Source organism: Galleria mellonella, unplaced genomic scaffold (assembly GCF_026898425.1).
Source record: "Galleria mellonella isolate WM207_F2 unplaced genomic scaffold, CSIRO_AGI_GalMel_v1 utg93, whole genome shotgun sequence".
NCBI lineage: Eukaryota > Metazoa > Arthropoda > Insecta > Lepidoptera > Pyralidae > Galleria > Galleria mellonella.
In genome coordinates this window covers 186,770-212,944 of record NW_026442176.1, presented here as the reverse complement: position 1 = coordinate 212,944, position 26,175 = coordinate 186,770, and the positions used below count along the sequence as shown (strand labels likewise).

Sequence of the window (26,175 nt, the reverse complement as noted above, 5' to 3'; positions counted from 1 at the left end):
ACTGTTGTTTTATTCCATTCTTTTTAGATTAAGGATATCCATGATTAAAGAAAATAAATATCAGCGCATTTGAAAATTAAATAAACCTTACATTATAGTATGTTACACTCCGTCCATCCTTGATCGTATACTCTTTGCCCAACGTCTATGAAATAAACACTTGATTATAAATATAAGTATAAGATGATGATTGCTAAGTAAAAAAAGTAAATGGAATGTGATTGCTTTTTAATAGTTAATTGAATTAAATTGCACTTCTTTTCGATAAATAGCGCCAAATCTAGCGAAACCATAGATACCTATAACAGAACTATTTATTAAACCCATTTATATTCTTTGTATTCTTTTACAGAAACACTACAGCAATGTTTACCTAGTCGTATTTAGGTTATATAAAATGTGTTTAAAATAAAGACTCAAATATCTTGCGATTTTCGGCTATCGTAATGTTCACTATTATATGAAAACGGTTCCAAGGCATCAATTCAGATTTTATGAGACCTAAAGATTAGACTGTATGATATTATTTCCTTTACTTGCTTGTATAAATAAATGATACAATACGTCACGTCAAATAAAATTTGTCATTCTGTGATGGCGGTGCTTGGGAGCTATGTTATTTTATTCACAAAACATAGTTTATCGTGTTTATGTGTTGTTTTTATTACACAAATATTACTTAATTTATAATTTTTAATTTTAAAGTAACAATTGGAATATTTTATAGTGATTTTCTTTTATATTAATGAATATTCTTTGATATAAATGTATTGGCGCTAACATTACTGTTGCTTCTAATAAAAATAATATGTATATAAGAAACTTAAGAGTTTAAGTGATATAAAAACTTTTAGACATACATTGTTTTTTGTATACAGATATTGTGTTCATTCTTGTGATTTTTCATAAACCTGATTACAAACAATTTGTCAACATGAATGATGTTCGTGATAAAGTTGTTGCCGGTTCTTCGTCGTGGGAAAATGTTGCAACGCACAGCGATTCATCGCCTGAAATTCAATCATCACCTAGTGGAAGTGGTGACACACCACAGACTCCAGGGGCGCCTGCTCCGCTTGCTCCACATCTTGCCGCTGATTTACATCCAGATCTCTTACAACAGGGTTGGCGAAAATATTGGTCAAAAAGGGAAAATAGACCCTACTTTTGGAATAAACTTTCAGGCGAATCAATGTGGGAATTGCCAGCAGTAAAGAGAGATTTTGATCCCATAACGGACCCTCTTGGCATTTGTCATACAGGTCCTCCTAACGCAGGCAACATGACCCCTGGTGCTAGTAAACGTCGGCCATCAGAAGACAATGGTCCCCCTCCAAAGAAATTTGTGTTAGCTGGTCCTTGGGACATAGAAGTACCAACTAATGTTGTAATATATGAACGTCCCCCTACAATTTGCCCGCACCCCCATCCTGAAATAGAAGGTTTCAGATTTACATTAGCTAATAAATTGAGACAATGTTATCAAGAGTTATGTCACACAAGAGAAGGTATTGATGCACCCAAAGACTCCTTTAATAGATGGCTAATGGAAAGAAAAGTTAATGATCAGGGTGGTTCTGATCCCTTACTGCCCAGTCATTGTTTTCCAGAAATATCTCGTTCTATGTATGAAGAGATTATGAATGATATACCAATTAAATTGACACATCCAAAGTTTACAGGAGATGCTAGAAAACAGTTGTCACGATATGCAGAAGCAGCTAAAAAAATGATTGAATCTAGAAATGCATCTCCAGAAAGTCGTAAAGTGGTTAAGTGGAATGCTGAAGATACATTTCAATGGTTAAGACGCACAGTTGGTGCCACATATGATGACTTTCAAGATAGACTGGCACACTTAAGAGTAAGTCTATGTTTCTGCAAGAAATTGTTATACATAATTTCATGATCTTTTTTTGAAAAATGCTCAGAACCTATTTAAGATACAGGTGATTTAGAAGAATATGGTAAAAGCACTTACATAAGAAATATTTTTGGTATGCATTTTTCACAAAAGAATTATGAACTATATAAACTTATGGTAATAAAATAGAAATTATCATTATGGGTTAATTCTAAGCAATTATTTCGGTTTGCACAAGGAATATTAATTATAAAATATATTCAATTAACCAAAGTGAATGCATAAATATAAAGGTGATTAAAAATATTTATATAGGTTGATAAAAAAATATATATTTAGGGGGTTAGAAAATATTAGTCTTACCACAAAAAAATATGTAAATTAAAAAATTATTATTTTAATTTACATATTTATTTAAACAGCATTTAACAAAACTGTTTAAGTGATTACACATTGTTTAGTTAAAAATTCAAATCAGTTAATTTTTGTTTTAATGCAATTTAGAATGGTAAACAAGCTAGCAGCCCATCTAATAGATAGTGGTAATCGTCACCTATAGATATAAACAGTACCATGGACATAACAAAATATTTTGTATGATCCATGATACCCTTTATGTGTTGTCATTCCTGAGGACTATATCTATAAACTAATGTAAAAAAATATATATATATTACTGTTTTTAAACAAATTTTTAGAAATAAACAGTTTTGAGACATGTTTTTGTAGTAAGACATCTAAACATGTATGAAACATCTGTCTATCATAAGTTAAACTTTTTTATGATAGAATACTATATATTTTACCATGTAAATAGACCATTAAAATGAAACTAAAATTTGTGTCCTCTTAAATCTGTATAAGATCATAAAAACCACAAGAGCTAGTAGTTATTGTCTAGGCATATTTTTATGTACTGATAATTTTTTTGTATAAATACAGAAAGGTTGCATTACATAAATTGTTTATTTCTGTTGTTGTACTGATGTTAGTAGATAGCAATGCAAGTTGTAAGTTGATTTTACTTTTTTAATTAATTTTCTTTAATCATAGTGCCATTTAATTTTTACTACTATAATGATCAAATAGTAACTTTGAGTACTCTTGATGTATTTCAAATTCTAATAATTTTTGATTCATAATATAGATATTCATAATATAATATAAATATTCTATTTATGATAATAAAATATATAGTCTCTGACAGGGTCAATTTGTTGACATTTTAAAAATAATATGTAGTAATTAAAAATATTTAATTTTTACTATAATGGAGATTGTAGAAGAAATTCTGCAGTATTGACTCTCTTCATTATCACTTTCTAAATGTATATGAAAAAAAAATTTATTACTAAATGTGTAACTAAGTGCAAAACTTGAGAATTGAACCAATTTTGCTATTTTTGATTTACATGTTCATTGATGCTCAAGGAAGATTCTTAACACTTAATGGGCCCTGTAGATTTACATTTTTCCACTGCATAAAGGTGAATGTTTGACAGAATATCATACATATAAAAAATACTAAACACTAAATTTTAATAAATACTGTTATAATTTGTCTAATAAATTTTTATTATAGTGACAATGCTTTAAATATACTATACATTCATGTTTATTTAATTCCCCTAAAAATTCCCAGAAATTAAGGAAGACAGAGCAGATTCTAGCTGTTTGTTAAATGTAAAGGAAAAAATTGGAAAATTGACCAGAAGGTCCTGAGAACCACTTTTTTCCCATACAAACTGATCCAAAAAATTGATAACTGCATATATTAATGCCTTCATTAATATTATATTTGATTTTTCTTGTTTTGTCAAAGATGTTTGACATCATTTGTTAGGTCAGGTAGTTAATTATAAATTTTTCTTTGAAGCAAGAAATTAACAAGCAGGTGTGTTGAAGTGGGTATCTCACTGTCAGGACATCTTATGTTTCTATATTCAGCTATTTGCCATCTTGGTGCAATACCATCAGTTGTTCAAAGCTAAAGGATATTGTTCAGATTGATACCTGCTATTGATTTTCACCACCATACCTGCTACAAATTAAAGTTCCATCCCAACCATCTGGATGAGTGGAAGTTTTCCACTGTGTGTTTTCAAGGCACTTTTTTTTCCATGCACAACCACACTTTGATATCAACTTCCCACAGCAGTATTTCCGAATCGATGCAACATGTAGGCTCTATTTATAATTTTATTAAGAAATTGTTATGCTTGCTTTGCTTCTAGAGCTTAACTCTCTCATTATAAGGATATAAAAAATAGTATTTTAAATGGAGCAAGCACTTTTTTGTCCAAAATTAAAGAAAAATTAAAACTATTCAGGAACACATTGAAAATTGATTGTGTATTGAAAATTATAGATACATAATGGGGGGAAAACAATTGGTATAACTTACGTACTGATGGGCATAAGCCATTGAGAGTCAAGGTGAGGGGCTCGCTGTTAGTCTTGATATTGCAAAAGCACTTTACAGGTTCTGGCATCGGGGTCTTCTATCGAAATTGCCCTACTATTAACTTCCCGACATCTTGTGTAAAGGAATTGCCAGCTTTTTGTCCGGCAGACACATAAAAACCGTTGTAGATGGTTGCTGCTCCGATGATGGCGTTCCGCAGGGCTCTGTGCTATCTCCAACGCTGTTTCTGCTTAATGATATGTTAACCTTAAGCGACATTCATTGTTATGCGGATGATAGCACTGGGGATGCCCATTATACGGGTCGTATCAATGTCCCTCGTTCCATCGTGGAGGACTATCGTGAACAGCTTGTATCTGATATCGAGAGAACGTTAGCTAGTTTCTGATTGGGGACGATAAATGAACGAAAAAAACAAGACACAAGCTTTAGTGTTCACCGCTAAAAAACCATTTGCTGTGGCTCCAAAATTCTAAGGCACGTCTTTAAATATTTCTAAAAGCATTGGGATTCTTGGTGTCGACATCTCTAGTAGTAGTCTCTCAGTCTCAGTTCCGTTGCCACTTCGAAGATAAGGTGAAGCTGGCAACCAAAAAATTCGATGTGCTTAATAGAACGAAGTATTACTTCACGCCATATCAACGATTAATGCTCTACAATTCACAAATCCGGCTGCTTAATCGCGTATTGCTGAAAATTAACCTTCCCATAAGGGGAGTTTTGCCAGCAGTTGCCACGCTTGGCAGGCGGGTTGACATCCACAGTTAGACTTTAGTGATATTTTAAGAGGGAAACTGCTGCCCACCCTCGATTATTAAATTCTCTTAGTCACCCATGGGTAACGAAGAAGAAGAAAATTATTATATGTATAGTTCAATAAAACTATCATTTTTTTAAGATATATTTAAAATAAAATATTTTTGGAAATGGTCAATTTCAAAAGATTTAAAGTCTTCCCCAATAGAACCTATAACACTATCATGGTATATACGTGTTAGTTTTGTTTAAAAATAAGTCTAATTTTACATTTATCTTTCCGTTTGGTCTGTCGAATGAAAGAATTCTCTGGGTTCATATCAAATTGAAGGTATTGCTGGTATCAGCATGTATTCTCGTAAGATGTTACTGAACTAAGTATCACTCCATATCACTGGTTAGTTAATTAGAACTATTTTGATTAATTCAACAACTGTTATTATGTATAAGACTGCCAACATTTGAAAAATGACTACAATTATTAACATTAGAATTAATAATAATTTAGTAGCGAAATAATAGCTCTTTTCCACAAAAGATTCAGAAAGTACTTGCGATCGATTGCGAAATGAAGTTGTTCTAAAAACAGACTTCGTAATCGTAGAGTAATCTACCCAAACGCGCAATAGAGGAAATTGCTAAGGAGTAACAAACTTCTCGCAATCTAGAGCGTATGAGAAGCATAGAGGCGTCGATTCTGGAGAACAGAAGAACTCCCCTCGAAGAGTTGGCCTTTTCGATGGCCGTGCGCAACTCTGCGATGGCCAAATTATCCTAACAGATATCGTAAAACTATCCTACAAAACAAGGATTAAGAATGGTATCACCCAAGTAAAGGTTCTCATTGGTAGACTGCTCTGCTTCAGGAAGAGCAATACACGTCTGAGATTTTTTTTATTTAAGAGTTTCCTCTTGTTGGGCAATTAATTCTTGTATTTCCTTTCAGCTAGCTCTATTTCAGGTCATATCTTTGACCTACCTATACGACATAACATCTAGTTTTTCCTTTATCTGTTCCATGTAGTAATTTCTCGGTTTTCTCATTACTCGTTTGCCCTTTATTTTTCCTTTTAGTATGCTCTTTCAAAAATCGTCATGTCTGTGCCTTTTCTATTCTCTATTGTTTTTATTTATGTTCTTTTCTCATATACTTTTTCCAAAATTTTCTCATTTGTTACTTTTTCTGTCCAACTTATCCATTCAGGAGAATGGATAAAATAAAAGCTGGACTTAAACTGTGGACATGGAGGACCATGTCAACATTTCGAATGCTTTAAGCTTCTTATTACGTTTGTCCCAGGCGAACTTTGGTAAAAACCCATGGAGCGCATCGATCTGAAGCAGAAGATCGTTGCATGGGGGAAGCAACTCCGACTACTCTAAAAGGGTTGGTTATTAACAGAATCACCTTTTATGAGAAGCGCGTAAAAGTGTAGTCCATAGGACAAATATAAAAAAAAAATGCGACCTTAGGCGTGCAATTCCAGAGTGCCATTGAAAATAGGACGTTGTTATACTTCCATACAATCGGGATCATTCATTTAGTTCCTAAGACAGACGATCCATCTAAATACCGCCCCGCCCCTTCACTTTACTGCTCGACCACTGCGCTTTAACTTTCTTTGAAGGCGTAACTGTATGACACCGTGCCACGACGATTAACAAACAATATATAATATGTTAACTTCTGTTCTAAGCGCTAAGTTCTCTCGTCATGTGTATGAAAATAAGATCATGTCTAGCGTTCAAAACGGATATACGGGCGGTAGTCGCAGATCGAAAGAGCTGCTCCTCATATATGCTGTTGCTAGTTACGTGGTTAAGCGAAATCGTCGAAATTTCTTTTCCGCCTCGATAAAAAAGCCGATCCCTATTCATGGTTCCGGGGGATACTTGATCTATACAAGATTGATAGTACGGTTCGAGTATTCTTAGAGGTATTCGTATGTATGTGGCAATGGACTATAGTTTTTCAACTATACTATAGGTTAATAAGTAAGAACAATGAGCTTTATCTATTTATATAGATATATACTCTTTATTGTTTCCTCCAAAAGATTACAGTAGTAAACTTATTATGAATATATACAAACAATTTCAAGAAATGTTCATACCGAGAAAACATTAGACGGTCTTATTGCTAACAGCGATCACACACAGTAGACAGTTTGATCGAAGGCACGATGAAAATTGTTATTTTTAATACATATTGAGATGAAATACATGCAATAATATAAATATATATCCCTAGGTACTTTCTAATATACTACTGTAATCAAAAAGTAAGGTGAATTTGTTTATAAAATGTAAATTCTTTATTTATTTTTCCAAATCAATTTCATCCCCTTCAAAGTAATCCCTGTCCGATAAAACGCACTTTAGCCAATGTTTTTTCCAGTCCTTGAAGCAGTCGGAATAGTCTTTTTCCGGTACAGTCTTCAGACCTTCGATTCAATTTTTATCTCCTCAATTGTGTCAAAATGGCGTTCCTTCATTAGCCTTTTAAGTTTGCTGAATAGCCAGATGTCGCACGGAGCCAAATCAGGCGAATACGGTAGTTACGAAACAATATGTGTAGAGTTTTTGACAAAAAATTCGTGAAGAACCGCAGCAAAAATTGAGCCATTTTGGTACAAATCGAGACTTGATTATGATATTTATTCTTATATCTTACTTATATCTTATTATCTTTTTTATTATTCTTCAAAATGGTTTAGGCTGAGCCAAATGATATTCCAACACTATCAGCGAGGTCTCTAATTGTCAATCGACGATTTCCAAGCACCAAATCTTTGATTTTTTTAACTTGGATGTCGTGGGTAGAGATTGATAGTCGTCCAGAATGCGGTTCGTCTTTGACGCGTTCTCGGACCGCTTTGAACTTGTTGTACCATTTATAAACGTTTTTTTTTGTGCCATAATTTGATTACCAAAGGCCTTTCGTAACATTTTCAACATGTCCGCACAAGAATATTCATTCCGCAAACAAAATTTGAAGTAAGTTCTTTACTCAACAAAATCAATTCACAAAATCAAAAAAATCGAAAAATTCACTTTTAGTTGTTTTATAAAAACACGTGTAACGTAATGTTGGAAAATGCTATAGACAGTCTTACCAACCGAGAAAAAATTTTATTCGCTTCCTGCCCGGGAGTTTTAAATGACAATTTCACCTTACTTTTTGATCACAGTATTATATATGTCCTTTAACTTGCTTTGACGTCGGCGGTACCTGAATCGTAGATTAGAGTATGGGCGCTTACGCGTATTACAGAGCCAGGTCAAGTCGCAGAGGGCGGGAGGGAAGAATGTTTTTATTGTACTTTAGTACTAATTATTTATACTGTGCTTAAATCTTCCCTTACTTTCACCTTAATAAGAATATTATCATATGGTTAACGTTTTTTTTAGTTCATTAACAGAACACTTAAATTATTAATCTGAATTATTGAAGGTGTTCTTAAAAGTTGACAGATACTTAATTGCTACATTGCCACACTTCGGAAAAACAAAGTTCGAACGCTCTTAAGATTATTTTGCTATTATTTGTTGTTATTAGTAGTGTGTTTTGATCATATTTGTTTTATTACAGAGACAATGTCAACCACATTTAGCAGAGACTGTTAAAGCTTCAGTGGAAGGAATTTGTTTGAAAATATATCACTTGTCTGCAGAATACGCTCGTAAAATAAGAGAAAAACACAGTACTCTTCTAAAAGAGAATGGCATTCAGGTATAATATTTTTTAAGTTTTCAGTCTTATAGAAATTGACATCTTCTATCTATCCCATTTAAGAGCTGCGCTCTTGTCGGTGGAGCTCTCTTACAAGAGCTATTGACATCAATCTCATCTTATACATGAAAGTTTATAGAACTGTTTGTATGTTTGCTACCTGAAATACGCTGAAATAGATTAGTCGCATTGTGAAGAACATTCCATGTAACAACAACAAATGTATGTGTATATATATATATATATAACATATAGAATATCTACTTTATATACTGACCGATTCGTGCAGAGAAAGCTGCGAGATTTGGCAAGATCTATCTACTATGTAATAAGGTTTATTCATCATTCAAGCTATTCAAACATATCGAAACTATAACATTGTAGATTCTACAATATGTTTATATTTTTTTTTTGTTTGCCAGTTTGGCTGTTTCATTTAATTCCGAAATAGGTTATTAAAAATCTTAGGGTTGGCATGTTTTTTCAAAACTATCTAGTTTCGAGTAGAGTGTTCACTCTACATGAAAATAGATATATATACGAATTAAAAAATTATTAACGTAACGTAACATCATGTGAGTCTAAATTCGAAATCAACGAGAACTTTTATTTGTTGTACACTGATTAAAATATACTCTATTTATTAATTATTATTTTAAGTGTTATATGCAGTATAATTTATTGTCGAATAGATTTAATATTGACCATACATTATGTATAGTAAAATAATATTAAATCTATAATCTTTAAGAGATAAATTCACCTTTCCTCACATTCTTTTTAATAATTGTTATTATTACTGTATTTCTGACTACAATAAAGAATATATATATAATATTTTTTTTTTTTCAATTTGGAAAAACCTTTTTCATAGGTAAATCTTTGGAAATATTGGAATCTAAAATGTGAACACGCGTATTTATACATTTCAACTCGCAATTCGCAGCTTTTTGTTGCAGAAAAATAGTAGCCACAGTAAATTAACTTCAATCGTCACTAAATTAAATTACAACCTTCACGTGAATAAACCCTATCGAAAGTAGAAATAATTGAGATAATCCACTCTGAATTGGCGACGCACCTAACTGTCTAATATCAAAAAAAAAAAATGGAATTGTGTGATTTCGATTGATAATTAAATACTATTGCTAGATTGGTCCTTTTATTTTTTTATTAGAAACAATTGCTTTTCTTCTCTCATATAGGAATAGAATATTTTTACATTTTTTTAAGGGAATATATATTTTTACAAAATGACTACCTACTTCCATTATATAAACACTTTTCCAAATAGTTCAAATTAACAGAAGCTTTAAAAATTGTACAAAACAACTATTTTGAAAAAAGTTTAAGTTTCAGCCATACAATCAGTTTCGGTTGGACATTAATAAGAATTTATTTCTCAATTTGAAAATCGATAATTAGGAGATGCCAGCTCCGCTGCAGCAGGCGGCATTACGAAAAGTGTGGTGTTATCCGGTTCAGTTTGCTGTGCCAGCGCCGCGACCACCGCTCGTTGAACATTTTCTCGATCGCGATCAGGCGCTACTACGGTACCTCGGCGAGACACAGATTCTCAATGCTACGTATCTACAAAAACTAGTAAGCAATTTCTTTGAGATATTTGTAAAAAAATACATTAAAAAAAAGATCTTTATTTCTTATATTAAATGGAATAGTAACCCCGTCTACGCTATTGATATACAGGTAAATTTATTTTAAATACACTATCAGGACTTAAAGCAATGAACAATTTTTACAGGTAAATAGTATCTACATATCTGCTCCTTTATTGCCGACGTTTCGACGTGGATTGCATCACGTCGTGATAACAACACCACGTGGTGCAATAAAAAAAAATTAAGTCCTGATAGTGTATTTAAAATATGTGTAAACAAACGCGAAAGCTTAAAATTAACTACAGGTATATTGATAGGATCCCAGTAAGGGATGACAGGTGAGAATTAAGGCAGGTCAGTTGACCCAACTTGGTAAGATTTTCAGGGGGAACGACTATGTGGAAGTCCACCCGACAGGGTATATAGCTAGCAATAGGACCGCTACGACGCTTTACTAACAATCTCTTACAGTAAACTCAATTTCCTATAGAAATCTATCTAAAATTGTTTATTAATTGTTTTTTTCAACGTAAATTTAATACACTTGAACTTGAATCCGAGTAAACTCAAACCTTACTGGAGTAAAAATTTGCATGCAATGGAGACAAGGGCGTGTTATATACTTAATTCCACGGCGATGACGTTGCAGGAGTGCCTGTACAGACATAGCTGTTTCGACGACAAGAAGTTCGAGCAGTTCCTATCGCGCGTGTGGTGCCTGCTGCGGCGGTACGCAGCGTGGGTGGGCGCGGGCGGCGAGGCGCAGCTGGCGCAGATGGCGCTGCCCGTGCCCGTGCTCGAGTGCTTGCAACGCTGCTTTGGCGTCACCTTCGAGTGCTTCGCCAGTCCGCTCGACTGCTACTTCCGCCAGTATTGTTCTGCATTTGCCGATACCGACTCCTACTTTGGCTCGCGCGGGTAAGTACATATTTAACAAAAAAAAGGTTTAAATAGTTTCCAACAGTGTTGCCTTTGTTTACTCTCCATCTCGTCATCGAAATAATAACAAATGTTTTGCTAGTTCTTCAAAATGCTTGTAAAAAATGACATCCAATGTCTTGTTACTTGGAACTTTGGAACTCTAAAAATATTTATTGAAGCTCGAAAGTTTATAACAAACGGGCGAAAGTTGTATACCTTTTTCAAAAAGCAAAATAACAGAAATTCGTTTAATGTGTTATTAATAGGAGAATGAAAATTTTTTTTAATCTACGTACTATCCATCTGAGCCAAGTAATTATTAACATGTTTATCGTTGAAGGAATTTCGGAACAATAATGGAACTCTGTTTTACGGTTCCTCAATGGATATTCCTATTGTATTTTGTGTACCTATTGGACCTATTAGATAATTATGCAATAAGTACGTCAGGTGTTAGAAAAGAATCCGAAACAAGCCTTGTACAAATACAAAACAGATTGACAGATTACTATGTTGAAGTTAAAGTAAAGTTACCAGTTAAAGTGGCTCCCTATCCAACTTCGACATGATATGCACATCCTTTCTTTCCTTTATAATATTCTCAATAACCCCAATTCTCCATCGTAGCTCCGCTCCCGGTTTAGATTATTACACCACCAGTCCGTCGTGCAATAGTTGTGGCACTTCAGCTGCCCGCTAACGAAATACTTTCTTACTGTACTGAGATAAGTCCACTCTTACTCACAACATTTATAAATACATTATTTTATATGTAACTTACAATATATATATATATATATATATATATATATATATATATATATATATATATATTTGTTGTTGTTACATGGAATGTTCTTCACAATGCGACTTGGTATATTTTAAGACTGATTGCAAAAACGGCCAATTTTTATAGAGAAGATACAAACGAATGTACTGACAGAACCGCTGCTGCAACCTCATATAATATAGGATAAGACATCGCACGTTGCCATCTTATTCTATTTCATAAACTTGCTAGAAACGATTTAATCAATAGATTTTTTAGTACTTTGTATGAGGATCAAACTAGATAGCTGGATAAATTCACTATAAAATGTATAGGTAAATTTAGTACAAAGCGAAGACAACATAATATAAATATACATTATACGGTAGAAGATGCACAGAGATGTTGCATTTCTGTGAATCTTCTACCAAATTTATCATGGAGAGTGTTCTGAGGAATTGTTCGGATTGATACCTGCTGCTAATTTTCACCACCGTACAGTACAACCCGCCATAAACTAAAGTTTCATCCCAACCATCTGTACGAGTGCCAGTCTTCCACCGTGCGTTTTTCAAGGCACTTTTTTCCACGCACAACCACTCTTTGGAATCGACTTCCAGTAGCAGTATTTCCGAACCGATACGACATCATAACCTTCAAGAAAAGAGCTCCTTTTTAAAAGGCCGGCAGCACATCTGCATTGCCATTGGTATTGTGGGTGATCATGGGCGGCGGTAGTCACTTACCATCAGGTGAGCCGCATGCTCGTTTGCCCCCTGTAAATATAAAATATGAATACATCAGCTCGAATTTCGCAATGATATTGTAGTGTTGTAATTCATTCAATCATTGAATTCATTCATATTCTTATGATTTTAAAATCGGCACCACTCGTGCCTATTTTAAAGTCATAAAAATATTATTTTTATATATTTAGTTTATAGAAATTTTAAAGGTAATGATGCTATAGACGAAAAGTTCCACTTATAAAACTACGAGACTGTTATCGATATTATCTGTTCTTCAAAGCTAAATCCCCCTATACAACTACAAAACAAAGAGTGTAAATTTTTTTATGCAACTTCGAATGGCAAACAAGGTAACAGGCCACCTAATGGAAAGTGGTAACCGTAGCCTATAGACATGAGCAGTACCATGGGCATAACAGAGTATACTGTTTCACTCTTGATACCCCCCATGCGTTGCCATTCCTGAGGACTTAGGTGTTATTTCTCTGTACCTTGTAAATTCACTGCCATATCCCACCTTTCAAACCGAAACACAGCCATGCAAACACAACTGCTTCACGGTAGAAACACGAATGGGACAGAAGTGCTCAAGCAAACGACTTTTTTACAGTTTCCCTTTAGTGAAGATTGTACAACATATAATTTATTTGTATAAAATATTTATTCAAATACATACACGTGCTTGGTGATAGGCCGTTCCTTGAGTTGCGGCCGGTGTCAGGATCGATGGTAGCGCACCCGCCGTACTGCGAGGAGCTTCTGGAGGCGGCGCTGCGGCACATGGAACGGCTACTACAGGACTCAGCCGAGCCACTCAGCTTCGTTGTGGTGCTGCCCGAGTGGCCCGACCGTCAGACACACGCTTTGCACAAGTTGCAGGCTAGCCATTTCAAGAGAAAACAGGTATATCCAGATCAATTTACAACCTTTCACATTTAACTCGCCTGTCGATAAAACTCATAAGGATCTATCTTCACGCAATATAAGTTATTTATATTTTTAATATTTCTAGAATTGTTCTATTTATCTATAGGTAATATTTATGTATTTAAAAATAATGTAGGTTTGTCTATCAGGTAATAATAATGTGATATACCTCGAAACCCAAAGCTCAGACACTTCAAACTCGAAAACTTAGAAGTTGCAAATAGTTGGCTCTTGATGCCAGGATTAAATCACTCAAAAGTCGATTGCTTGGGTACCTCTGTCCCATTCGTGTTTCTACCGTGAAGCAGTTGTGTTTGCATGGCTGTGTTTCGGTTTTGAAGGGTGAGATATGACGTAAATTTACAGGGTACAGAGGAATAACATCTGAATCCTCAGGAATGGCAACGCATGGGGGGTATCATGGGCGAATCAGTATACTCTGTTATGTCCATGGTACTGCTCATGTCTATAGGCGACGGTTACCACTTTCCATCAGGTGGGCCGATAGCTTGTTTGCCATTCTAAGTTGTATAAAAAAAATTACTCTAAGAAATAAATTATTTTGAGTAAAAACAATATGTGAATATAATAACAAGGGACACTGCAAACTAAACAAGCATATGGCCCAATTAGGCTTATGCTCAAAAAGTGTTTGCAGATTTTGTCATAATGAGGAAGAAATGTCGCAGCATTTAATTTTATGGTTGTAGTCCACTCATACATAAACGATATATCTCCTTTGGAAAATATACTTTATATCCTCAGGAAATATAAAACATTGTTACAAAAAACGTCTTAAAATTCCTATCATTGATAGGAATTAACCGAGCTGAAAAAAGTCAGTCTTTAAATAATAAATATATATTATCAGGTATAAGTTTGATTTAGTTTGGGACTGGATGGTAACTTACGTCTACTGTGTGATCTCTAGAAATTATTGTTATAATTTCTAGCGATCACTGTTTCATTTGTATGTTTATCAGATTTAACAGGTTGTTTTATTTAATATTTTGGTCATTATCTAAGTATATGAAGGAATAAATATAAAGAAATTGATATTTAATTGCACAAGTCATGATATCAATTTCTAAATATAACAAACACGAAATCTTGCGTTTGACAGTTATATTACGTTTTCTATATATATATATTTATTCTTCAAGTTTTTAGCTAATATCACTCAATATGACAAAAGTAAAATATAATTGTAAAAAGTGTCATGTATTCTTGTTTATGATGCTATTTGAAAGTGTACTTTAAATATCTTGTTTTTAGGTTGTGATACCAGCTTTCGAACATGAATATCGACATGGGTTCCAGCATGTACTTCCAAAGTGAGTTAAAATTAATATCATTAGTCAATTATAAAAAAAAAAGAGAAAATGATACTAGAAGGATCGTTATGTATATCTTACAAAACTGTAAATGTATGACTATAATTGGCTAATATGTAGTGAATGTATTTCATAATATATTTTCATATATAACGTAATTCAATTTTGTAAAAAGCTGTTGTTATCGCAAATAAAAGAAATAAATAAATAAAGATGGGTATTATGCGCAGAAACGAGGTGTACTTCCGGTGGGGCGGCGGTACGGTGGTGGTGTGGCTGCAGAACGCGGCCGGCTTCGCGCGCTGGGGGCCCACGGAGGAGCGCGTGGAGGCGCTGCTGGACGCGTGGCGGCCGCGCGCCAAGCTGCGCTCGCCCGCGCCGCCGCCGCCGCACGCGCCGCACGCGCCCACCGCGCCGCACGCGCCGCACGCGCCGTCCGCCGACACGGAACCGCCGCCGCCCGCGCCGCCCACGCCGCACCACGCCGCGCACTCGCCGCACCCCGCGCACCTCGCGCACCAGCCGCCGGACAAGCGCTAAGTCCCCTCTATCGGAACGTTCCTCGGTGCGGTGTTCGCGTATTGATTACGGCGAGGCTATCTAACGAAACGAAAATCGGGTGACCTGTACTGACTATTTCATTGTCGGAATTGGTTAATCAGATCGCAAGGTTTTTGGATTGGCGAGCCATTGTAGTGATAGTGTTCGTGAACTTGAATAATTTTATTAGCAAACCTATCTTTTTGACAATTACATTCTCCGAGGTCGCCTCGAAAGATCTCTTTGCGTTAGGGTTGCCGTATTAAATCTGCTGTAGTAGTATATTCTAACCGCTTATATATTTTTATTTTCTATGAAAGAAATAAGAAAATAGTTTTTCGCAATCTGATGAAAGTAATTTTCGTATTTCAACCTACGGTTCTCGGAGAAAATTGTTCAGTTTCACAGGTGTCATTACTCGATGTTATTATACATGTTATGTAAGTGAAATGACATACACATAGACAAATGTATGTAACAGACGGCGAACGCAGTGGATGGTGCACATTGGTGATATTGTATGAAGCCGAGGAAACTTTCGATGTTTAAATGTACTGTGAATAACTTTGAAATGAACTGTGAAGTTTTAGCGACGTTTTCTCAGACGTAGCTAGCGCACAATGTCAATAAGAACATCTTTCCACTATCTTCCATTTGGTAAGTGATCTGAGCAATGTCAATATTAAATAGAGAAATAGTGATAATGCAACTGTATCTTAATCAAATGTGACATGATGAATTTATAATGAAGTGCATAGTGGGCCAAACTTGTATATAGTTGTGCAAATTGAATCTATGTATATAGATTTTTCGGAATCGTTTAATTGTCTACTTATTTTTATAAATTCTTTTATGAGTCCTTTAATTCTGTTGTATAGTTGGATAAAGATTTATTTGATTGTTTATGTATATGTCTATCATTATATTTTTAAAAAAAAATTTTACTCCTTAATTTCAACACTTTGAATAAACCCTACTTTGTTTAATTGACATCGTACTATCTGGGATAGTAAATGTACCACGTTTAACTATCAGCCAGTTCCTGTGGCAGCATATTTTGGTAAGTTTTATATATATAGTCATCATCATATTAGTAAAGTTTTGGATTTTTTTTCAACATAGAAATGATCCTAAAAATTACATATTATGCGAACCACTCTACATTTGTACTGTAAATTATATAGGAAAATAAGGAAGGAATATTTTACGGTGCCTATTTTTGAACGCAGAAATTACATGTAAGTCTTTGAAGACAATGAAAATATTTAGTAGAAGGATCTACATAAAAATCTAAAATTATCAAAACTGTTTAAAAATGTCTTAATTGTCTTGTGAAGGTAGATGAGTTTACTTGTAACCTTTGACTTTGCCTCCAAGAATTAGCATATCTTATCAAAAACATAAAAAGTAACAAAATACCAAGCTCGCAACGCAGTTCATCTATTAAAAAAACTTGTAAGGTATCATGTAAAACCGAGTCAGTTATCTTAGTGACTATACAAAGCACCTTTTCAACAACTGTCTTATGAATTGCCTATAAACATTTGTAGAGGCCGTATTGATATTAGATATCTTTATTTTTATAATAATTGACAATGACTTGGCAACTACAAGCCACCAAAATTATAAACGAATAATTTAAAACAAAATTACTAATTAGAATATTACCTAAAAATACTTATTGTTAGGTGAACTATCTTGATTTACTATCTATATTGAATTATTTAATAAATATGTTTTGAGCTTTAAAAAGGAGCAAAAATTATGTGACTAAAAATAGAACTCATAAAAGAATCATTTATAAGCGGTAAATATCTTCAATTTCAAGTATAAATACAATTAAAAATATTCAAATTTAAAAAAAAATTCGCACCATTTTTAATATTGCAAGTGTCCTAAGATTTCCTCGTAATTTTTTTCAATAAGAACTGAATTATTTTAATTATTATTTATATTTTGTGCTATTTTCTCTTACATAATATAGTTTCAAAGAGATTTTAAATTCCACTATATATATTTTATTACCAAAGGATCTTTATTATTTAATCAATTGCTTTCAAAATCAAAATCCGTGTATACTTTAAATATCGGATCGTTATCTAAGGATCCGTATATATTTTAATTTAATGCTATAAAAGTTTTACTAATTTTTAGAGCAATTTGAAAGAATTATAAAATTCTATCAAATTCTTATTTTTTATCTAAGCATTATTCTTAAAAAATAAATCTATAATTAAATATATAAATAAAGTTAAATATTATAAAGGATTATTTAATCCTCATAATATGTTAAGTTACGAGCTTCACTTATTTACCTTAGTATAATCATTTCTAATCTGGTAACCCCGTCACGTACACAGTTGTATGAAAAAGTTGACCCGCTTTATTCGAACCATTTGTATGGAGACATGTTATGTAATCCTAACTTCCAAACATAGCCCTCTTCATAACTCGCAGAGTAATTTGAAGCTTTACATACCGGCAAACTTGTAGGACCATGTTTCAGTTCCATAGGTCTTCTCTGGTAAGGTATTTTACATGAGATGTGGCGTCGTTTTCTGAACGCTGCCCAGTCGACATATATACATTTGTTATTAAAAAGGTGTATAATAATAATAAGCGTAATAGGAGGTGTTTAAATCATGTAAAAAACTTTTAGCATATTACATGATATTTAAATCTGTAGTAGATTCTTCACCAATTTCAATTGCCCTTTGTTCTATGTTTATTTATTCAAGCTTACTAAAAGAAATAAAAAAAAAACAGTTCAATAAGGCAAAATATATTTGTATCACTAACAATTTCAGTAATAAGTATTTAAAACGACGCCCTGAAAAAAAAAATAGGCGGATTATTTTCGTAATTAATGTATCTACTACCTACACTACGCTAATTTTAATAAAGAAAATTTACAAATTCATTGGATTCTATTAATTAATTTATTTGATTGTTTAAAACAGGCTTCGTGTAAATATTACGAGAATGTAAGTAACATGACAATTAAACACTCCATCGATTTTCAATGATAACAATAAATTGTAACTAATATACCTGCTTAAATAGACAATTTAAAAACAGTATGTAATCTTAAATTAATAAATGATAGCCACAATCTAAATACCTAGATGTGGAACTGAATATGGCTTTGGAAAACTTGATTAAGACTCGGACGCTTTGTTATCCTATACTATTGTCAGCAGATCTATCAATCTTATAAAGCACATGCTTAACTCACCACGAGATGGACAGAATAGAGAATTAGTATTATTTGTTTTCATTGACTTGTAATACATTTTTATTTATACCTAAATTAGGTTATAATAAAAACATTACTTTGTGTACATTATTATCAATCGCGGACTCGGAATTACGTAGATACTGAGTAGTAATTTAAAATGACCATAGCTTTGATTATTGAAGACTGAGTTTTAACTCATGGGCTAGCGAAACGAAAAACGAAACGAAAGACAAGGTGGTATGGTGATATGGTCTAAATAACTTCAGTTACCACTAACATGAGTCCTTTTTTCTTTGCGTGGTCATTTCTACATTGGTACATACATAGGTACTTAAATTATTTTGAAAAATAATGTTGAAAGAAAATTGTAACTTACTTAAGATACTTATAACCGATAGAAGTTATACACTGTCAATTCTCGAATTAAATATAGGTATTAATGAACAATATTGAGATCAGAAAATGCCCGACATTTTAAGTAGTTACATAGCAATATTGCAATATTACAATTTGAGTTGTTTCTATAAATCCATATGCAATTAAGATAGTAGATAGTAAAAAAGACTGCCAATCATTTTATACCTAACAATTAATTCGAAGTGCTAAATTAGTTATTTACACATTAAACGTGGTTAATGTTACAATTCAAACATCATGTTTTGCTTGCATGAACTTACATAAAACTATACCATTAATGTTTCCAATTTTAAATATAAGCTGGTTTATCAGGTATAATAAAATATTTATTGAAAACGGTTTGTTCTTAAGCGTACAGATTTATAGCGATAGAAAATATCAAAAAATACTAAGAAAACATATATAAATATAACGGTAAAGAAGTCTCCTATAGTAAAAAAAAATAGCACTGAGTAAAAGGTACAATGAGTTTAGAAGATACATTTCCAAAAATATATATACAATTTTTGTTATTCTCAAATTTTTTTAGTTAAAAACTTAGAGAGGATAAAAATGTTTATAGTTTAAACTTACATTCTGTAATTAAATTTAAATTCACATATTTTTGGTACAATTTAAAAAAAATCATAGTTCAGAATAAGTATCTTACTGGGGAAAGCCAGTCTCTTAAATTAAAAAAATTAAATATAACATAAAAGAGACAATAGTACCGCAAAATCAACCTCATTGGGTTAATTCTGATGCGCCATTGCTTTAAACTTATCTACTAACCTAATAATTTTAATTTGACAATTTCGCGAAATTACTGTTTTTTGGCCATCTTAAAAGTATAATAACTTTGACTTAAATCTAAATATATATTATATTTATACTTTATTATATTGCACACAAAGATATATGGTTTCAAATTGTTTTACTTTTTTCTATTCTATGAGAAAATGATTTCATATTGGTCCTTACAATAAAGATTTCGCTGTGATTTTAATTTTAGAGATAGGTTTAAACAAATGTCGTTTCAGAATTGACCCCATTGCTAATATTTTTTTCATAACTTAATTTATTTTTTAAATTCTCGTCTCTTTAAATTAAGAACTTTAACAAAAAGTACTAATTAAATATATACCATAGGGAACACCTGTGCAGTTTCATGCTTCTTACCAGACTAGACAGTGAGTTAATCAATCAAAGTACAGGCATATACAACATGTAACCATTTTCTTGGCAATACCGAAATTTTTATAAAATTGCATTTATTTTATTATATCTTATTCACAAAATCTCGTTTTTCATAAATCAGATCACAAACCAATAACACATACGTGAATAGATTATCTTAATTACCATCCGACAATATTCTGTTTCTGATAATAAAATTAAATATTATATATCAAAATACAGAATATGTAATTTTTACAATAATAAAGAAGTCAACCAGTGCACAATAAGTATTTGCATGAAATACATCTAAAACAAATTCTTAAAATCTAGTCTAATTATAAAATGTTTCTTGTGTTCAATACGAATAATTAAGCGAGTGGAACATATAATCAATATTAATTTATAAATACATTAGGTTCTACGCTAACACCATGAAGTATGGCGTAGGTAAATGAAGTCACTTATAATGAATAATAATAATTAAATGTTAGTTACTAATTATAGTATTTTAAACATTAATCACTGCAGATTTTCCAACGCGCCATATAGATAATTAAATTTTTTGCCAATAATAAGTTGTAAATTACATTTCAATATATCTTGTGTATATAAACCGAGTAGAAATTAATACTTGGATTGTGATAGTACAATATTATATAACTCATATAAAAATTATTTTTGGAATTATAAAGTAAGATGTAATTAAATAAAATAGTAAATTAATACACCAGTTATAAGATGTTATAGTCCGTTAAAGTGATCGGTCACGGCGCTCGAAAGGCCTGACAGACGCCTACTCTCAGCCATGTTTGCGACATACATTTTGGTAAGGGTTGATATTTATATGTACAAGCAAAAATCACGATTTATGCAAGTATCACTTTATTTATTAAAGTTGATATAAACTCTATATGATGAAGTATATTTTTGAAAATGCAGTGTTTTGAATACACCGCACACTTACACATACTTCATACACAGAAATGTTAGTATTTCTCCTATTTAACTCTCCATATCTCTGTGGAATTAGTATTTGCTTGCGCACCCCTTAAATATAAGAATACGATGCACGAAGTTGAATAGATAAACATATAAATTACACCTCGATACCGTTACATACATTTATACTCTATAAAACGACCATATTTAAAACGAAAATTAAATACAATATTGAAAATAACTATTCTAAATTTAAAATTTTTGATTCACCGTTTATGGATGTTCATATTGTGCTATTTGCTAGCAGATTCTATCAGTAGATGAGAGGTCTAAATGTTTATGGAATATGTATAGGATTCATGATATTTGTTATTTCAATGGTCTATTAAAAATTTAATCTTTGAAATGATGTAATGCCTGAATGTTAACATTACAGTAATTTTAGTAAATTCAAGAGTTTATTTATGAAGTTCAGTGCGTGAAGAGCACCTTCTAAAGATAAAGACAGATGAAAATAAGATTAAATAAAAAAATATTAAAATACATCAAGTTTGTTCTAACGGATTTTACAGTCAAATATATTAATATTAGATAAAGAATATTTTTGTTCAAGAGTTCCATTACGAGATATAAAGGATTTTTATTAATTAATAAATATAAAAGGAAACATTTGAGAGGTAATATACAGATAGGTATTAAATAATTATAATAATGTTTATGATGTATGACTCTATAAAATAAATATTTATATATTGCTATTTTCATTGGTTCACATGTTTTTCATTAAATTTACAACATTTTGTATATTCTACAGACTACAATTTTATGTCATTCAACTAGTAAGAAATTATTATAAAGTAGCTGTTATTTCTGTTAATGTCATTAATTTATATAAAAATTAATTAATAATTGCAATAAAAAGTGCAAAAAATGTACAATAAAATTCTCTCCTTTCAAATTTAATTATATTCTTCATCTTCGTCCATTGCGAAGTCTACGCCTGAATCAACAGCACACACAGGACTGTAAATAAGAAATCACTTATTAAATATATAAAGTTTAGAATTAATATATAAGTAGAAATGACATCACTATTACAAATATAATAATAGAAGAAATAAAAGCTACATGCCACATAGTAAGCAAGTTGCAGTCATAGATCTAATCGTGGTTAGTTGCCGGCACGTTACACCGATGCCAGTACCTGATCCGCGCCTTTTCGCTGCGCATGCGCGATACCTACATATTTTACCCAATGTGTCCTCGGCGCGAATACCCTGCGTCAGTCAACTCAGTTTTACCTCCGTATGCGCAAGCGTTCATACTTATACTTGCTGTTTCCGCGTTCTCGGCTGTTTATTGCGACCTAAACAATTTGTACCCCCTGTTATTGTGTACTTTGTTTTGTGTGTGGCAATATATACTGTGACAAGCACTTATGCCTTTTAAATTGCTTTATCGACTAGCTTGCCCACTATAACTATAAATTATAACCTTAATATGAATATTACAGATAATTAATTAATACATAATACCATACAGACAGGTGCAATGTAAGGTGACATAAAGAATTTAATATCCACATTGACGATTGTTTATCATGAAAGATAACAAACACACTTTGTAACAAATTCTCTTATTCTGAATAAGCATCCCCGCGCACACTACAGGCGTTACAAATCGCGCATTGAGTGATCTGTGATTTATCGGCGCGCAGGGTATTAATGTGGACAACTGATTCGTAGTGCACACAACTATATATATACAAACTGACGAATTAATAAATATACGAACGGGGCGCGCGGTTCGCCTACGTTTGTAGCAAACATGCATTGAAACACAGAATGATAAATTTCATAATAGATTGCATTGATCTGTATCTGGCATAAAATAACACATAAACATACCTCATAGCTCTACATGTGAAGAAAACGATGCGCTTCAACTTTCTATTATAAAAGAAGTAGTTAAAAGCCCATAAACAGCCCGGTTCCCCAAATGGATCACTGGCCAGATCAGGATTGTAACTGTAAATTCGGCATTCAGGTAATAGCACTTCTTTGTCGATGGCAGCCCATAGAGCTGGACGCAGTTGTCGCCAGCGCATGCCGCCCACAGTTGATAGTGCAGCCTCCACTGCGCCCTGCACCCAGCTAAGTGATGGTTCAGCACTGAACTCACTGCTCTATAATGGCAAAATTTATTTTATGAAATAATAAATAAACATCAACAGGCAGACTTTGTATAAAACTCAATATCTAACAGTAAGGTGGCATTTAAATCCTATTAATTTTTTTAATAGTAATAACAAGTAATATGATTTTATATAGCAAAGACAACATATAGGACTGATTACACTATGAAATATGTAAAATGTATAATTTATATGCACTCATTAAATCAATAAATTATGGTACAAAATAAAGAAAGTGAAATTACAGGGTACAGAGGTATAACCTTAGTCCTCAAGAATGGTAATGCATGTGCAGTGCCGTAGACATCACAATTTATTCTATGATGTCCATAGTGCTATTTATGTTTATAGCTAACAGTAACCACTTTTCATCAGTTTGGTCTCAGCTTGTTTGCCATTCTTATTCTCATAAAAATTTATGATATACATATTTAGAAATGGAATTCTTGTCATTTCATCTTATTGCTGGTGCATCCTAATGTTAAGATGTAAATAGATAAAAAATGTTTACCTTTGCCATGGAAAAATCATAATCTGGAAATGCAGCATTCAGTGTTGCAATAAGATAGAACAATGTCTTCCTTGATATAGTATCACATAGAACGCCATCTTCATCTCCAGACAGACTGCGACTGGAAAATTGATTAAAATATTATTATTTATAAATTTTACTAATAAAATTGTAACTAGAAGATGTCTGTATATGGAAGATATTTAAGAAAAATTAATATGAGGGGTCTTAATAGGACTAATAAATGCCAAAACAATAATTTTAAAAATTTTATCTGTCTGTCTGCATGTTTGTTCTGATGTTACACAAAAAATACTACACCAAATTGGATTCAGAATTGTGTTTGTAAGGATCTAACTTTTAAGTTAGATTTTAATATGGTGTATATTATCTTGATACTGTTAATCTATATCATTGGTTACCTACTTCTGAACTCCACACATGTAGTAGCTAATAGAATCAAAATAGTGGTTTCACACCATGCATTATTACCAAGTGAATTTACAAGGTACAGAGGAATAACAGCTTAATCGTAAAGAACAGCAATGCATGGGGAAGGGGGGGGGGGGGTTATCATAGGCGTAACAGTATACTGTTATGTCCATAGTACTACTCATGTCCATAAGGGATGGTTTTTTGTTTAGTAACAATGATCTTAACATTACATAGTATCACATATTATAACTAATATTTATCTATATATACTAGTATCACATATAATAATATTTAAGAAAATGCTTTATTTATAAAGCATTTTATTTATATTTATTAAAATTTTGTCTCTGGAATAATTATATTCAATTAATGTTGTTATTCTAATTGTCTGTTATATTTAATTCCCATACTTTTATATGCAATATAAACTTAATTTGATTAATTTTGTTTTTGTAGGCAAACACACTGACTGAATAGGATTGCACCTAATAATAATTGGAGTTCTTTATGCCATATCATAAATAGTGCTGTGAATGTTAATGTACCTGTACGAAACACCTTCTGGAGGTGACAGTGCTTGAAGATCATGAGTGGTCTCACCATCAGCCGTAAATCGCTTGTAGAAAGCTTTCTCAGTTCCAGCCATTTTGCAACTGTAGCTCTCTACCCTACCTTGTACAGCGCTGTCCCCATTGAGGATCGAAAGCGCTCTACTGAGAGCCTCCAAATGTCCACTCTCAAGAAGTTTCATGGTGTCTAAAATTGTTTGCCAACAATTTAACCACTAAAACTTCTCGTTATCAGCAGCAATAATATTCTTTGGCAGCTCGGTGCACTACTTCTGTACATAGCAGACGGGTGTATAAATATTCCTTTTCTTTTTGAGTGTAGAAGATTCACACTCGGAATAAGAATCGTCTTCTGTTCTTCGTCCGCGCTGATGGAATGCGGGAACATCACAAATAGGAAAGAAATTAGAATTTTCAAATTGCTAATGCAGCAAATTATTTATAGCTTGTTTATTGCCTTCTACACTAGGGAGCGCGTCACTTGTTGTCCATTAAACGTACAAACACTCTTGCCGATGTTACAAATCAAAATCCATAGCAGACATTGTTGACACAAATAATAAAATCACTAATACGTATTTTGTTTTCTTGAATAATTTTTAAATAGAAAGGAGATTCGATTTCGAAATGCACAATAAACTGGGTAGGTAAGTAGGTACACAAATTAGACAACACAAAGAGAGAGAAATCTATTTTTAGCTTTACTGTCAGAAACAAGGACAGAAAGTTATAGATTATGCAATCTATAGGCTTGATTATAAAGATATCCGTAAACGAATATTTTTTTTCTTTTTAGTTGCATAACGTTAATAATAGTGTACTAATCTTCAAATCATTAATTTATATTGATTTATTAAATTTCATTTGATAAGTCAAAAATGCCATTTGACTCCAAATAAAGTATAAATAATATAAACTATCCATAGTTTATTAGAAATCAGTGCATTTAATCATTTAGCGATGAAGAAATAATAATGTTATAAATACATTTTTGGACAAATATTAAAATAAGAATTGTTTTCTTGTTGTACTTATATATATTTATATTAATTGATTACCCTATATTATTACATTGTT

General features: G+C 32.5%; 2 protein-coding genes across 2 annotated transcripts; one reads left to right on the top strand and one right to left on the bottom strand.

The window, feature by feature from the left end:
* The first annotated feature begins 599 nt into the window (after positions 1-599).
* Positions 600-16,589, top strand: LOC113516824 (mRNA (2'-O-methyladenosine-N(6)-)-methyltransferase). Its single transcript, XM_026901300.3, has 7 exons — positions 600-1,864; positions 8,638-8,778; positions 10,204-10,380; positions 11,047-11,315; positions 13,529-13,739; positions 15,039-15,097; positions 15,328-16,589. Exons 1-7 carry the CDS (start codon positions 935-937, stop codon positions 15,635-15,637), a joined length of 2,097 nt encoding a protein of 698 aa, XP_026757101.2. The 5' UTR covers positions 600-934; the 3' UTR covers positions 15,638-16,589.
* A 1,953-nt stretch (positions 16,590-18,542) lies between these two features.
* On the bottom strand, positions 18,543-25,802 carry LOC113516828 (repressor of RNA polymerase III transcription MAF1 homolog). Its single transcript, XM_026901303.3, has 4 exons — positions 25,075-25,802; positions 24,095-24,215; positions 23,297-23,574; positions 18,543-22,412 (listed from the first exon to the last, which is right to left on the bottom strand). The coding sequence occupies exons 1-4, from the start codon at positions 25,278-25,280 to the stop codon at positions 22,349-22,351; spliced, it is 669 nt and encodes a 222-aa protein (XP_026757104.1). The 5' UTR covers positions 25,281-25,802; the 3' UTR covers positions 18,543-22,348.
* Positions 25,803-26,175: the final 373 nt, after the last annotated feature.

Coding starts and splice junctions, on each gene's coding strand:
- LOC113516824 (XM_026901300.3), top strand. CDS start 935: ATGAATGATGTTCGTGATAAAGTTGTTGCCGGTTCTTCGTCGTGGGAA. Junction 10,381..11,046: donor CTACGTATCTACAAAAACTA/GTAAGCAATTTC, acceptor ATGACGTTGCAG/GAGTGCCTGTACAGACATAG. Junction 15,098..15,327: donor TTCCAGCATGTACTTCCAAA/GTGAGTTAAAAT, acceptor TATTATGCGCAG/AAACGAGGTGTACTTCCGGT.
- LOC113516828 (XM_026901303.3), bottom strand. CDS start 25,280: ATGAAACTTCTTGAGAGTGGACATTTGGAGGCTCTCAGTAGAGCGCTT. Junction 24,216..25,074: donor CCAGAAGGTGTTTCGTACAG/GTACATTAACAT, acceptor TCAATTTTCCAG/TCGCAGTCTGTCTGGAGATG. Junction 22,413..23,296: donor TTCACATGTAGAGCTATGAG/GTATGTTTATGT, acceptor TCTTATTTACAG/TCCTGTGTGTGCTGTTGATT.